At 41.0% G+C, this 15,599-nt stretch overlaps 1 protein-coding gene across 1 annotated transcript; it reads left to right on the top strand.

The window, feature by feature from the left end:
* The first annotated feature begins 2,671 nt into the window (after positions 1-2,671).
* Positions 2,672-15,004, top strand: zbtb11 (zinc finger and BTB domain containing 11). Its single transcript, XM_022213551.2, has 10 exons — positions 2,672-3,198; positions 5,105-5,355; positions 5,449-5,680; positions 5,762-6,777; positions 7,641-7,961; positions 9,453-9,858; positions 10,262-10,379; positions 10,466-10,624; positions 12,605-12,780; positions 14,256-15,004. The coding sequence occupies exons 1-10, from the start codon at positions 2,889-2,891 to the stop codon at positions 14,786-14,788; spliced, it is 3,522 nt and encodes a 1,173-aa protein (XP_022069243.1). The 5' UTR covers positions 2,672-2,888; the 3' UTR covers positions 14,789-15,004.
* The last annotated feature ends 595 nt before the right edge of the window (positions 15,005-15,599 follow it).

The following is a 15,599-nucleotide window of genomic DNA, read 5'->3' as shown; positions in this document are numbered from 1 at the left end:
TAGAACAACCCAATTTTTCCAGTTTTTTAAAAATTGAAATTCAAGTAGTTTAAGTCCAATGAATAGCTTGAAATGGTACAAAGGTACATAGTGAACTGCCAGAGGTTAAAAAAACAAACTCCAGGCCTACTATTCCACTACCAAATATTTTTGAACGGTAGTGTAGATGGCAATCCTCATCAACCAGGATAGTATCAGGGTCTACATGTCTCCGCTCATAACCTTCAATCCAATCCAACTTTATTTATATAGCACTTTAAACAACCACAGTTGAAGTGTGTACACAATAGCTGTACAACCTTGCAGAGGAGAATCTTCTCTCAGATGCGTAGAGGCAGGTGTCCGGATTAATGTAATAAATTCTGTATATATGAAAACTGTGAACTAGGATTTATTTATGACAAATCCCAGGCAGTTGCACCTTAATCCACAGACACTCAGGACATTTGTCCCATAATTGAAGCTAATATCAACTGTGCTGTGAAGATTAAACATAATCAGAACCATTAGAGAAGCAAACGTATTTACAGTTGTATCCAGCTACTTATGTAAAAGAAGGTCTGATTTCCGTATGTCCTAAATTTTTGTGTTTCTAAGGACAACTTGAAGTCTTTTAAATCAATCTAAAACATGTGAAAGAATTTGAAAGACGGTAAGTCTGACAAAAAATCTGCTGTAACCTGCTTTCATTCTGACAAATGCCACAAAACGATACTTTCATACAGGAAGTGAAACCAAACCTCATCTTGCTTCTCTTTCGAGTTCAACCACTTTAAAACAACAGCAAAACAGAAGTAAAAAAGCAAAACCAGTCAATTGGCGCCAAGTGATGCCAACTTCATTAGATGCCTGCAAACACATGGTTTGCATGGACTGAAAGCAAATGTAAAGCAGATCTTTGTGCAGTGGTTGCTCCGCAGCTGGAGGTTACAATGGAAAACATTTGATCACCCCTAGATTTTTAACTTGGACACTGAAAAGGAGAGTCTAAGACAAGGATTGTTGAGGGTCCAAGTGGTTTAGACTGAGTTTACTGGCAACTAAACCTGAAGAAGTCAGAAGAATAAACTGCTGTTTCAGTTGCCTTTTGATTTAAAGGATGGTGACAGGAGCTAAATGTTAACTATCTCACTCTGCATACATGCAGTTAATCCCAGGCATACATGAAGACAGTGAAGCTCCTTTGTTTCCCCCACTTTCATTCATGTGCACACTGCTGGTAAAGTATAGTTACTGTGCAGTAACAGTAATCACATGACTGCTGTAGGAGGTCTCACAGCTCAGTCAGTGTGAAAGGTAACAAAATGATCCTAATTTAATGTTACTGGAAGATTAGTTACACACTTTTTCTGCGTGACTGAAGTGTATTTTATTGCTATGGGTGCCTCCAAGCGGAATTTACCTTCAGATACAATAACATTTCTTTCTTTCACTCGTCCTACATGTGCGTTTTATTCCATCTAGCTTTAAGACCAACAGTCCAACAGTAGTTAAAAGGTGGCTGCGATGATACAGTATGACAAACTGTATTTTTTAAAGCCCCCCTCCACTTGTAAATATGTGTTTTGGTGTAGTTGCTGGCTTTCAATGACCGTTATTTGACCTGTCAAATGATCAGATCTGACATCCAGCATTTTTTGAATTATCAGTATTGTTACTTAATGTAATTCCCAATAAAATCAATCAATCAGTCTCTCTATCTGTAGTTGCTCTGTGGTCCTAAACAATGCCCTGCCCACAGCAAATCTGATGAGTTACACATCACCAATACCAGCCAATCAGCACTATGAGATAAGTGATGAAAAACAAAGGCAGTTTCTGTTGGAGTTTATGCCATTCAAAATTTTGACCTCAAGATTTTTTTTCTAAAAATATATTTTGGTTACAAATATTGGTTGTCATTGGCCTAGGTTACCAATATACAAAATTGGAATTAGCCGTAAAAAAACAAAACAACAAAAACATACCAGTCTCTCTCTACTTTCTGTTGTTTTTTTCTGTTGTCATTAATAAATTAGTGAATTTGTCAACAAGGGAGATGTAGTTTTAAGAATTTTAATTCATGCGATTGAATTTTTTAATCCAAAACTCTGATAAAACAGAAATTGTAATATAAACCAAGTATTTTTAGATTAGAAACACATCTGAATAGTGAAAATGTAACTAGGAACCATAAAATATATTAACTTAGTTTGTTATTATTATGCTGAGAAACACAACTGCCAAAAAGTAAAATACCAATAATTAATTAATTAAAAGTAAAACATAATGGTTAAACTTTTAAAATAAAAAGTATAGAAAAAGATTTGTGAACTAATCAATGGAGGAGGTGTAATTGTAAGAATTTAAATGAGGTGTGTATTATTTTTTATTTTATATAAAAGGTGTGTTGTTTCAGTTATGGGCATTATTTTTCATTTTACAAACAAGGTGTGTGGTTATAACCATAGACTGGATAAATGTATTTATTTATTGTTTTCATTTGATATACAGGGTGTGGAGTAAATACTGCAGATTGTATAGATTCTGATTATAACTGGAGACTATCTACATATTATTTATTTTATATATATTTCTAAAGTATACAGTTTTTGTGCGTATACCTTTGCACGTGGCGCCCCCGTGTGGCAGATGACGATCATTACGTCAGCGTACGCAACGTCCGGTTGTGCAGCAGCCATTTTGTCTGCTCGGGTCTCCCCAGACGGCAGAGAACTGCAGTTCCACCTTAACAAACAATTTGAAATATTGTTGTGGCGTCTATGTTTCACGTTATTTACTATTTGATCGCCGCATAAAATCAATACCCGTCTTTTAGGAGCGGAGGAGGGCTCTCCTCTTCGAAAAATACCCGTAACTCGGCGTAAGAAGCGCGGCTGGGCTGAGACATGTCGTGTGAGGAGAGCTACTTGGCCATCATTCGCTATCTGACCGACGAGCGGGAGCCGTACGCGCCGGGGACGTCCGGTAATACCAAGAGGAAAATACGCAAAGCGGCGACCTGCTACGTTGTGCGGAACGGGACGTTGTTTTACCAACGCCGGCTGAAGGACCAGAATGACTTCACGGAGCTGGAGGTGGTGCTGCAGGCCAGCCGGAGGAACGAACTTATCAACGAGGCGCACATTATGGTCGAGGGGGAACACCTGAACCAGCAACTCACTTGGGAAGTCATCTCTCAGAAGTACTGGTGGAGAGGTTAGTTAGTTTGCTGGCTGGCCAGGTTAACTAGCAGTGACCGGGAGGTGGTTAAAACAGCCTTTTTAAAGCTGCAACACATTTAAAAATACGCCACCGTCACCACCGGACACGCACCGACTCTCTGCTTCCATCTAGTGGACAGACAAGTGTTTTCTGTCTGAACAGTTTCATCTCTAATTCCTACAGTTTAGGGCTCAACTATTTGGAAAAAAATATAGAATTCGGTTTGTTTTCTGACAGCTATCGCAATCTGTGATATAATTTAAAGCTTAGCACGCAGGCTAATGTGTTTAACAGAGGTTCTTTCTCAGTAGTTTGAGCAATATCAGTTTCATAATATTGTAATATTTTTATCTTATGTTCAATATTACAGTTCTATGTGCAGTATTTGATTATGAAGTGTAATATTTCTTTACTGCTTAAGTAGTTTTGCAGTATTATAGCCAACTTTAGCTCAGTTATTTTTATTTTCAGTAATATATTGTACTGATGTCTTATTGCTTTTCTATTTGGTGCTGCATTTAGTCTTTTGTTACAGTTTTTTGAGTTATATATTCTATCCATATTTTCAAAAATTCTGTCTTATCTTACTTCATAAGATACCGTCACAGTATGAGCAGTTCTTTTTTCCAGTGTACATATAATAACATGTAGGCTGCTTCCAACATTTTTTTTCTATTACATTTTAAAATGGCATTGTGTTATAATACAAGTATCACACAAGGCGTTGCTGTGTTAAGTTAAACACACAACAAACAAAAAAGAACGTACAGAAAGGAAATAATTGGACCTTTCGGTAAACAATCCCTGACATTTAAATAGGTAATTATTCACGTCTCAAGTGCAGCATCAAAGTATTGCACATTCTGCAATTAAGTTAAATAAATTAATAATAAAAACGTCTGTGTGGCTTCTTAGTCTTTCCAGTAACAGTAAGCTTCAGTACAAAGCCACTGGACTTCCCTCTGGTTCTTGAGCTGTTTAGATGGACTGAATTATGTCCTAAACTGCAGCCTTTGCGATTAGCTAATTGCATTGCTTTGAATAGTGAGATGAACGGGACGTTTCTAAATAATTAGTTTTACTGATTGTGTGATTGAATTGAATGTGAGTGCTTTACTTTTTAAAGAAAAAAATATACTCGAAGAAGGTTGATGTAAATGTTGACATTAAATGCAATAAAGTAGGGCAGGAGAATAATGATATGTTAAAGAAAAACTACCTTAAATGTCAACATTTTCATACTTTCTAGTATTTTATTATAGAAAATATAACAACAGTAAATACCTCAGTTAAATTAAGTTGAATCTTTACTGGCCAAGTATGTTTAAGCATATAAAGGGTCTAGTACACTTGCACACAACAATATTCAGGAGAGATATGTACCTGGTATGTTTATATGGAAACATGATGTGTGAATTTGTTGCATTGGGGAATCTTGATGGACAGCATTTGCAGATTTCTACCAAAACAATAACCAAAGGAAATAATTGTTGGTTGCAGCGCTGTGGTTAGTTGGTGTATTAGTGTCAGGGCTCCAGATTGACTCACACACAGGAAGCGCTGGTGCTGCCTGCTGACGTCCTGCACAGAATTGTGACTGTTTATCTCACAAACACACTCCAGCCTGGTGTTTCACGTTTAGAACACTCCAGTGGTTTGAAAAATATTGAAGTGAAAGAGAAAAAAAACAAAGCTTTGCAAGTCATATTCCCAATTATATAATTTAGTAGTGCTGCTTCTAGAAATGGACGCAGACTTCGCCTACTTGGTTGCAGTCTGAAGCCCTGATATTGTTAATTTAAATACATGTATAAGGTACTGAAATATCTCTCTGCGTTCCTTTTTGTTGGTGTTATTGTCCCCAGTCATTGACATGTCCTTTCTGTTTGGACTCCTCCAGGTATCCTAAAGAATGTCAAAGACCACATCAGAAAATGTGTTCACTGTCAGAGCAGGCGGAGCGCTGATGACGGCTCTGGGGCTCGGTCGTCTATCCGGCCGGGGAAACGCAAGACGGCCGGCAACATGAACGATGAAGAGGACGAGGAAGATGAGGAAGACGAGGAGGACGAGAGTTTATTTATCGGTGATTCTTCCTCCCAGCAGAGATCTAAAGTGGCAAAGGGAATGTCCAAACATGAACTGGTCTTTGTAAGTAACAGACACCTTATCAATTAGTGAGATAAATTTAATGAAAAGACTTTTAACGTGTTTTTGTTGTTGTTTGTTTTGCACTCTTTCCAGGTTGACAGTAAAGGTGAAGTGAATCAGTTCCTGCCCAAACACAGCCAGACGATGTTGGACAAACTCAACCATCAGCGTCTCAGTAATCAGTTCTGCGACATCACACTGCTGATTGAAGGGGAGGAGTATCGTGCACACAAAGCTGTGCTGGCAGCCTGCAGCGAGTACTTCAACGAGCTCTTCTTTGAGAAGGGGGCTGCGTCCACACATGAGGCTGTGGTTGACCTCTCTGGTGAGATTTTTGTTTCTTCATTTCTGTGGTAAATGTTTCACATCGTCGTTTGTGTTTTCACCTTCCTTCTTCTTTCTGCAGGTTTCACCAAAGCCAGCTTCCTGCCACTGCTGGATTTTGCGTACACTTCAATGCTTACGTTTAATTTCTGCATAATGGCGGACATTGCCAACCTCGCTCGGCACTTGCTGATGACGGAGGTGCTGCAGATCTGTGAGTCGGTGCACAAGCAGGTGGAGGAACAGAAGCTGACGGTGTATCAAAGAGGAGACGTGCACACTGTGGTGTCGAGCCAGCTGAATTCTCCGGAGTCGAAGGCCGAGTCTGACGCCTACATGGTGACCATCCAGAGTGACGGCAGGGCAGTGGTCACACACAGTGGTGTCGCTGTTTCAGGCGAGTCTTTGGCTTTTGTTGCTGCTCCAAAAGAAGCCTACATCGAGCAGCAGATGACAGTCGTCACTCAGGCTGTGGATGAAGGCCAAGTTCACGTTGAGGAGGCCGGACAGAGTGACACTGTGGCCCTGATCGCTCAGAGCGGTCCGACAGAACCAGGACAGACCGTCACACTTATCTCAGGAAATGCAGAAGGACTGCAGGGGGAGACGATGACTGTGGTCACCCACAGTGGACAAGCCGGAGCCAGCGAGTCGCTTGCCGTGGTGTCGGCCTGCTTGGCGATGGAGCAGCCGCAGGTTGCTGAAGCAGGAGCTTTTGTTATAAACGTAGATCCAGACAAAATGAGTCCCTCTGAGGTCACCAAGCTGGCATCTGCAGCGACTTCGCCGCAGAAGGAAACTACAGAGCCCCAGAGAGTTGAACCAGTGCCTGCACCATCGGGCCGCAAACGAGGTCGTCCAGCCAAAGTGAAGAAACCAGTGGAGGTGGAGAAGTTCCTGCCGCTGGAGGAGGAGGATCCATCTGCAGATGAAAGCCACGCAGACAAGCAGGAACTGATGTCAGATGACCCAAACAAAAGGCGACTCCGGCAGCGCTCTATTGGTGAGGGCGGCTATGCTCGTCTGCATATGGGGCTGGAGGATGAAGAAGAGGGCAAGAAAGGTTCAACTCCACCGCGGGCAGCCACACCTGCCAAGGTACACAATTATAGTTCAAATAAAGAATGCAGAAACACACATTCAGACTTCTATGGTTTCACATGTAACAAACACAAGGAACTGGTCCTGTCATCCTGCAGGGTGGAGCTTTCCGTACTGTTTGTCTGACTGTCAATGTTACAACGGTCGACTGTTGAGTACAGAGCAGTTCATCAGTGTTTTAACAGAGTCTCAGATGAGCTGGTGTGTTGTGCTCCATATAATGGCAAGAAGAAAATGTTACATTTTCACATTTATTTACTATGCTAATCTTAATATATAGAACAGTTAAAAAAACAAGTTACAAAGTGCTTCACAAAGCAGTGAATAAAAAGAAATAAAAGACAGGTTGAAAGGAAACTGAAGTAAAATCAGGCAAGGCCATCTGATAAAAGCAGAAAGATACAGATCCTTTCAGAGTCTCAAGCCTCGACTACAGACCCTGTGTCCACGTTAGTTTTCAGGTGTATCTGATCAGATTTGAATGTGAAGGGCATCAATAGTAATCCCTAAAGTAATCCTGTCATCTGTACAGATGATTGATCCTTTTTTTTTGTGTTGCAGGTAAAAAGGCTGTTGCAGTAAACAACGGGTGATGAGAAAAAATTGTGCAAAATGGTCTCCATCCTTGAAAATTAAAAAAAAAAAGTGTTTTGAATGATTTTTAAGATGATTAAAAATGATTTTACAGGCTTTAAAGCATACTGTTCAAAACTCAGATTACTGTCAAACCATGACTCTTCACAACAAGCTTCACATGATCCAAAAGAGCTTTTTAGGGGTTAAATCAGTGACTAGAAAGGGACTCTTTTCAATCACGTGTGATGTGTTAAAAGTTGTTGATGTGCTTTTGTGTGGTTTAGATGACTCCACGAACCGGGAAGAGAGGAAGACCACCAAAGCAGCCAGTAGAGACTCCTGTGGAGGGACAGCCCGTGTCTGAATCTGTGTCAGACCCGGAGGTCAGCACTATGGAGGCGTTGACGACAACAGAGGAACGCACAGAGGAGGAAGCGACGAAGGCGGCAGATCCAGAGACTGGAGCCAAGCCAGAACGAACCCCAGCAGAGAGCGCCGTGGAGGGAGAACACACCTGCTCTGAGTGCGGCATGTCCTTCCAGAGACGTTACTCCCTCATCATGCACACATTAAAACACGAGAAAGCTCGTGGATACAAGTGCAGCGTAAGTCTTCCTGTCGGTGTGATGTTTAATTAAGTGCAAACTGTTGTTGCTTGGGCTCATTCCTAGTCTTTCAGCACATAACTCGTCCCACAGCTTTAAGAAAACCCGTACAAATTATATAGCGAAACACGTGGCTCTGGAACGGTGTGCTTTATTGTTGGTTTGCGATTCATCATACAGTTCCGAAATTTAAAAAAAAAAAAAACTTACTGAAATGAAGCCAGCCAGACAACTGTAAAAACACAGCTGTCTTGTTTATGCTGTAGCTCCTGGATATTTTATTGCAGAAATTTCATGCAATTTTAACCCTAAAAACCCAATGTTGCAAAATACACTTTTTTTGTTATTATTTTCAAAAATTACATATGTACACACCTATATCTCTATATATCTATATCTATCTATCTATCTATCTATCTATCTATATAGATAGATAGATAGGTGTGTACATATGTAATTTTTGCTCATTGTTTTCTTTATTTCGGTTTTTATATATATATATATATATATATATATAATTTTTTTAGGTTGTGTTGCAAATTTAGATTTTTTTAAAGATCTGTTTATATATAGCTATAATTTTTTGTTTTCTTTTTGCTAATATTATATATATATATATATATATATATATATATATACACACACATATTATACAGTTTTAAGTTCAATTTTATGTTGCTAATTTTTTTTCGATATTTGGCTCATACAGGGTAAACGGTCACAGTACTTTAAATGTTATTCCTTCTTCTATGGGTTTTTATGCAGTTGCAGTATAAGTGTTACGACTTCTTTGAAAATCCAGAATTTTTGTCCACCTACAGACTACATTTTCACCAAATACATTTTTTGAAAAGGTGCAGTTAACCTTTTCTCCTTCTCACATTTTCTACTGCAAATGAACAATTCATGTAGACATTTTTGTCCTCTTTCACTCAGTGTAACTCTCATTACTGTAGGAATTGCTTTTTTTCATAATTTACCTCAGAGCACAGACCAACATTCTCACTGACTCCCATTATGTCTGAGCTCTAAGTGTCGGTAGAAATCAGAAACAGTGAGTCACCAAACCTGCGACCAAATCTAGATAATGCACAGTACGTACATGAAAATACATCAGCATGGTTGAAAAAAAGATTATGGTGCACGTGGTAAAATAAATTTATTCATTCAGCTTTTAGTTTCTGAGCTGTGACTGTTTTTTAGAGGGTCTAATCATTAGTCTGCCTCTCTGCTCGCCAGCTCTTCTCACTGCGAGCAGCTGATTGATACTGAACCACATTTTAAAAGATATTAAAAAGTATCGGTACCGGGTTTGTGAAACATGCTGGCTTTTCAAAATAGCATGCTTATATAAATATTACCTTATGTATAATTATAGCAGGCAGGACATATTAACTGGCAAAAGCTGCATTGGCACATCCAGAAATGTCAAAGAAATGTCGTTATTGCTGCTGTTTTCAGGCTCTCACTCTGATGATTCTGTCCTTGTAGCTGTGCAGCAAAGAGTTCCAGTACGCCGCCTCGCTCAGAGCCCATCTGGCCCGACACAAGCAGCAGAGCAGCCAGCGAGCGCCCATCTCCAAACCCGTGGCAGAACCCAAGCCTGATGGCAAAGCTGAAAGTGATGCGGAGGAGAAGAAGCTCACCAGAAGAGAGTTTGTGTGCGACATCTGCGGGAAGACGTTACCGAAGCTGTACTCTCTGAGGATCCACATGCTGAACCACACCGGCGTTCGGCCTCACTCCTGCAAGGTCTGTGGTAAGACGTTCGCCCACAAACACAGCCTGAAGATGCACCGAGTGCTGCACGACGTCACCAAGCAGTTTCAGTGTGAGTTCTGTAAGAAGACGTTTGTGAGCAAGAGGAGCATGGAGGAGCACACGAGCCTCCACACAGGTCAGTTCCTTTGAAAGGTTATTTCAGACGGTTCACTGAGAATGACTGTTTCTGCCAATGCTGATGTGGATGACTCGTATGTAGCTCAGTTTCCATTCAAGCGCATACATCATACATGTATGCATGAACACAATAAGCAGCTCACAGTAAAGTGAATCAGGAAATGTGTCAGATGTTCCTTTAAATATTTCAGACTGTCTGGAACTGGACGAGGATCTCCAACAAATTAGAAAAAAGAAGGCTTATTGTAATCAATGACAGAAAAAGAGTTTTTTTTTAAATTTTCTGTCATAAGATGTGTCTCTTCTTGTTATTTTGTTGGCAATTTGTGCAAACTGACTCCTTAATTCTTAAATGTACACATGGTAATATAGCTGATGTTTTCTCTCAAACCCACGTCCAGGTGAATCGAAGTATCTTTGCAACACGTGTGGAGCCACTTTCCACCGAGCCTCAGCTCTGAGCAAACATCTGAAGAAGCACCAACCCAAGCCTGATGTCCGGCCGTTCGCTTGTGCTCAGTGAGTAACTCATCGTCACATCAGAGTCTGAACTGTACTGAGATTTAAATGTACTTTGACTCACGTCGCCTCGTCTCCTCCTGTAGCTGTGACAAGAGGTTTTACGAAGCGAAAGATCTCCAGCAGCACATGAACAAACACATGGGTCTGAAGCCTTTCCAGTGTCAGGTGTGTGGGAAGTGCTACAGCTGGAAGAAGGACTGGTACTCTCACGTCAAGTCTCACAGCGTCGCCGAGCCTTTTAAGTACGTAAAGTACACAAACCTGGTCTACCAGGCCAGATTAACCCCTTGGCCCAACCACTACATCAGCATATCTCATAGTATATTCTACCTATACTATGAGATAGGGGATGGCATGGCTCAGTGGGTAGAGTGGCCGTCTTGCAACCGAAGGCTTGCCGGTTCAATCCTCGCCCCGTCGTGTTCGAGGTGTCCCTGAGCAAGACACCTAACCCCGAATTGCTCCTGATGGGGTCGTGGTTAGCGCCTTGCATGGCAGCTTTCGCCATCAGTGTGTGAATGGGTGAATGTGATGTATCATGTAAAGCGCTTTGGGTACCTTGCAGGTATAGTAAAGCGCTATATAAATACAGACCATTTACCATTTACCTAAAATCCATCCACTATCTAAACACCGCTTAATCCTCATTATGGTAGCGGGGCGCTGGATTCTATCCCAGTTGACTTAAGATGAAGACGGGGGACACCTGGACAGGTCACCAGTCTATCACAGGACTACATATAGAGACAAACTGTCACACTCACATTCACACCTTCAGACAATTTAGAGTAATGTTTTTGGACTGTGGGCAGAAGCCAGGGTACCTGGAGAAAACCAACAGCATGCTCAGAACATGCAAGCTCCATGCAGGAAGATCCCAGGCCGGGACACGAACTGGGGCTCTTCTAGCTACAAGGCGTCAGTGCTAACCACCGATCCACTCTATTTTGCCTGAAATGTTTGATTTAATTTCATTGATTTGTGCTTAAATTAAGATAAAATTCATTTCATCTCATATTACATGGTATGTATTTTAGCCTGGAAGGGCTATTTCAGCTCCTGGGGTATAAATTGGGCCAAAGTATACTTTGGCTGGGGGTTTTATCTGGCCTGCTACACACAGATCAAGTCAGTCTTAGTTTATGCACAAATCAAAGACAATACAAAGAGATATTATACTGAAATCTGTCGTACAGAAACAATTGAAAGCAACACCAGCCAATGTGGATGCTCTTTCATACTTTTTGCTTAAATTTTTCTTGGTTTTCAATTCTGTTTTTCCTTTGAACTTATAAAATCATAATTGGCTCAAGGACATTCTCGTTATGTTCTTTTATAATGATCTGCTTGCTGAGCACACCGCTTTGTACAACAACAAAAAAAACCTAAATAACTTAACAATTAAAAGTTTAACATTCCTAATTTTTATGTGTCAGCAGGTATAAAGTGGCCGGGGGGTAATCTGGCCTGTTACACCGGTAGCAGCAGGGCTAGATGTGATTGTATTTCAGTGATTCTGCTTAATGATCTAAGTTCCTAATGATTCTTATTCTTTGAGGGGCAAATGGTTAGAGTTAATACAACAGAAAAGTCCTGCTTTTACGTTAACGGATCAGTAACAGTCGTCTGATGAAATCCTATTCATGATACCATGTACAGTATTGTAGTATAGCAGTCACAGGAAACATTTTTCTGCACTGACTACATTTACTTTTAATACATCTTTCTGACTATACTCACATACATTGACTTTAAGTAACATTTTTTCATGTAGAACTTTTAGATAGCAATAATTGGGAAATGTCTGATAATCAGTCACACTGTAGCAGACAGATTGCTGTAGATATTGTAGCAGTTCATGGTTTAAGAGCTAGTGCAAGCAAAAACAAATGTTGATGAACAGAATCAAAATGAAACTTTTCTTAATTATTCCTTTGGATTCAGACTTTGGGAACGAGTTGTGTGTTAGGACCTACTATCTATCTCTTCTTTGTGAAATTTTGGAACAGTTAGAAATACATTTGCTAAAGGGCACACCTCTGTTTACTGCTGGGTATTAGATTGTGTGTGGTGGTTAATACTTGTGTTTGGATTGATTCTGTTCATTTTGTCGTCTTTTTTATTTATCAGATTAGCGTTTCTTTTTTACCGATAAATTATTAAGGATGATTTACCTTGCTGACATGTTTCGACTCTAATATTTGTGTTTGTTTGCCCCTCAGGTGTAACGTATGCGGTAAGGAGTTCTTTGAGAAGGCTTTGTTCAGGAGACACGTGAAGAAAGCGACACACGGGAAGAAAGGCCGAGTGAAACAGAACCTGGAGAGAGAGTGTGAGCAGTGTGGCAGGAAGTTCACTCAGCTGAGAGAGTACAGACGCCACATCAACAACCACCAGGGTGAGCTCAGCGGGAGGCAGCTGCCCCGATGCTTTACAAGGAGTCTTCTAATTGTGTGTTTTGTTTTTTTTTATCAATTCAGTTTTCAATTCAGGTCAATTTAATTTTATTTATATAGTGCTAATTACAATTCAGATTGTCTCAAGACGCTTTACAGAACCCATATGCCTGAACTCCCAGAGAAAGCCCCAAGGCGACGGTGGCAAGAAAAAACTCCCTTTTACAGGGAAGAAACCATTAGCAGAACCCCATCTACCTGCTGGCCGGCGGGTTGAGACAGAAGAGGTAGAGAGGGTAGGGGAGGGAGAGGGTAGGGTGGGGAACAAGGAACACACAATTGGATACATGCATGATAAGATAGATGATACATACAAAGTACAAGCTAACATTGAAATTGATTCATAGTTTATTGTTATGGTGTACGACTCTGACGTTAAATATACAACATATATAGCTGGTAGGAAAATTCAGACAGTGTGTAGATGAACATATCAAGTATAGTGAAGGCGATGCAGAGTAGACTGGTGGAAATGGGCGGCTGGAAGCAGTATTATCATTTGATTTGCAATATAATTGTCCACAGTCAAGCTTAAGTTTAATATTGATTAATAGATTTAAACCATTGAAAGTGTCACTGTCACACAAATTGTAAAACCATTAATTTGACAGTTTAAACCTCTGAAAACAGGGCAGTTTCTGGGTATGTTCTGCTCCCATCACATTTTTACTCCACCAAGGAAGGCGGAAGGGTTATGTGACTATCAGCGTCTGTATGCCTGTCTCTGTCTGTCTGTCCGCCCACCCACCCACCCACCCACTATTTGGATTGATGGGTTTGGATGAAATTTTCAGGAAAGGTCAGAAATGACACAAGGACCAGCTCATTAGATTTTGGCGGTGATGCGGCTTATAGTCTGGATCCATGGATTTGTTAAGGATATCCCATTGCGAGATATAAGAGGCACAGCGTCACCGTAACCATGAAAACAAGTGAACATTCTGTCAGTTACCTGCATCAATTCACTCGGCCCACTACAAATTTCAGTAACGCAGTTCGGTATCCGTACATAACGTACGCATGCATAACACATGCCTGTGCTCTCTGCAAAGTAATTTTTTATTTGTTTAGTTAGTTTGTGGGTCAGTTTATGTTAAACGGCCAGATTCTATGTTGCCAGGATTTCTGAATACACAAAATGAGCCTTGGCGGAGGGCCACTTTCTCTGAGCGCTTTTCTTGTTACTCATTGTGGATTCATTTTCCACTGCAATGTAAAGTCCTGCAACTCAATGGAAACGGCCCAGTTGTGGCTGTCTTAATAAAACTGACATATGAGGTCTAGGCTCGGGTTAAACTCTGACATGCTCTGTTAAGAAAATTCCAAATTGTATCCTGTGTGATTTGCTAGTTGCGATTCTGAAATGAATTTTTTAACCCTGTGTGACGGTGCTGATTCTCACCTGCTCTGTCTTCAGGAGTGAAGCCCTTTGAATGTCTGACTTGTGGTGTGGCCTGGGCCGACGCTCGCTCTCTGAAGCGCCACGTTCGCACTCACACCGGTGAGCGTCCGTACGTCTGTCCGATGTGTCAGGAGGCTCACATCGACGCTCGGACGCTTCGCAAGCACATGGCCAAGTACCACGTGGACAGCCTGCCCGGAAAGATCATGCTGGAGAAAGACACGCTGCAGTTCCACAACCAGGGCACCCAGGTGGAGCACGCCGTCAGCATCCTGGCCTCCGACCTGCCTCCAGAGCTCCGACCGGCCCAGCAGCCGCCGTCAGAGGAGATCGAGACGGTGCTGATCACCGAGGAGACGGTGGAGGCGGTTCAGGCCGTCCAGGCGGTGAGCGACGGCTCGGTGGCGACGCTCTCGGATCAGGGCATCATGCAGGTGGTGAACTACGTCTTGGCCCAGCAGGCGCTCACTGGGGGCAAACTGGAGGAGGCCCCCGAGGAGGTTCAGACCATGGAGGTGGAGGTGGCTCAAGTAGCCGAGGTGGAGTAACTCAGACTGATCGCAGGATTCCTTCAGTCTGTATAAAATGTTTAAGACTCCTATTTTTCTGAAAATGTAAATACTGTAACAGGTGTTGAGCTGTGAATGGTGAATTTCTGCACACGTTCACATTTGGTTGTGTAAATAGATAGAAATTCAGGAACAAGAGGAAGTGATGTATTACAAGTCTGCATTTGGAAATACAAGTTGAATGATGACACTCGATTTGAAAGTAACTTTTCTTGTCTCCAGTCTGTTTTCCTGCTTTTGTTGTTGACAGAAAAGCTGTGAAACTTTACTGACATCCAGGTTACAGCAAATTTTTTTGGAAGTTTCCTATAAATTCTCTGGTGGGGCAGAAAATTTATAGGAAACGTTCATGAAATTCAAAATATAACCGGCAAATGAGTTAAACTGTGGATTCTTTGAGATGGAAATAATTTGACACACAGGAATGTTAACATGCAATACAGCAAGTGTGGATATTTATTTCTGCTTTATATCAAAATACCCTTGGTTTATTGCAACATATTTACAATACATTGTACAAAAATATGAAACTGCAGTTGGTTTCTGTTCTGTGACAACGCTGGGCTATGATTCGTGTGAAATATTCCAAACATTGTTCTTACTGATAAAGTCGGAGGTTTCTTACTGCCACAAAGAGAAAAATATATCAATATCATATTATAATGCAAAAGGTTTATTGTAATAACATAAATATATCTTATTACAAACTTTTGACATTATAACAAGACGTTTTTCTTTTTCTGGTGTGGCAGTAATACATGTTTCAGTTGAAAATGCACCAGATGTGTTT

Source organism: Acanthochromis polyacanthus, chromosome 4 (genome assembly GCF_021347895.1).
Source record: "Acanthochromis polyacanthus isolate Apoly-LR-REF ecotype Palm Island chromosome 4, KAUST_Apoly_ChrSc, whole genome shotgun sequence".
NCBI lineage: Eukaryota > Metazoa > Chordata > Actinopteri > Pomacentridae > Acanthochromis > Acanthochromis polyacanthus.
This window is presented reverse-complemented; position numbering and strand designations above follow the sequence as displayed.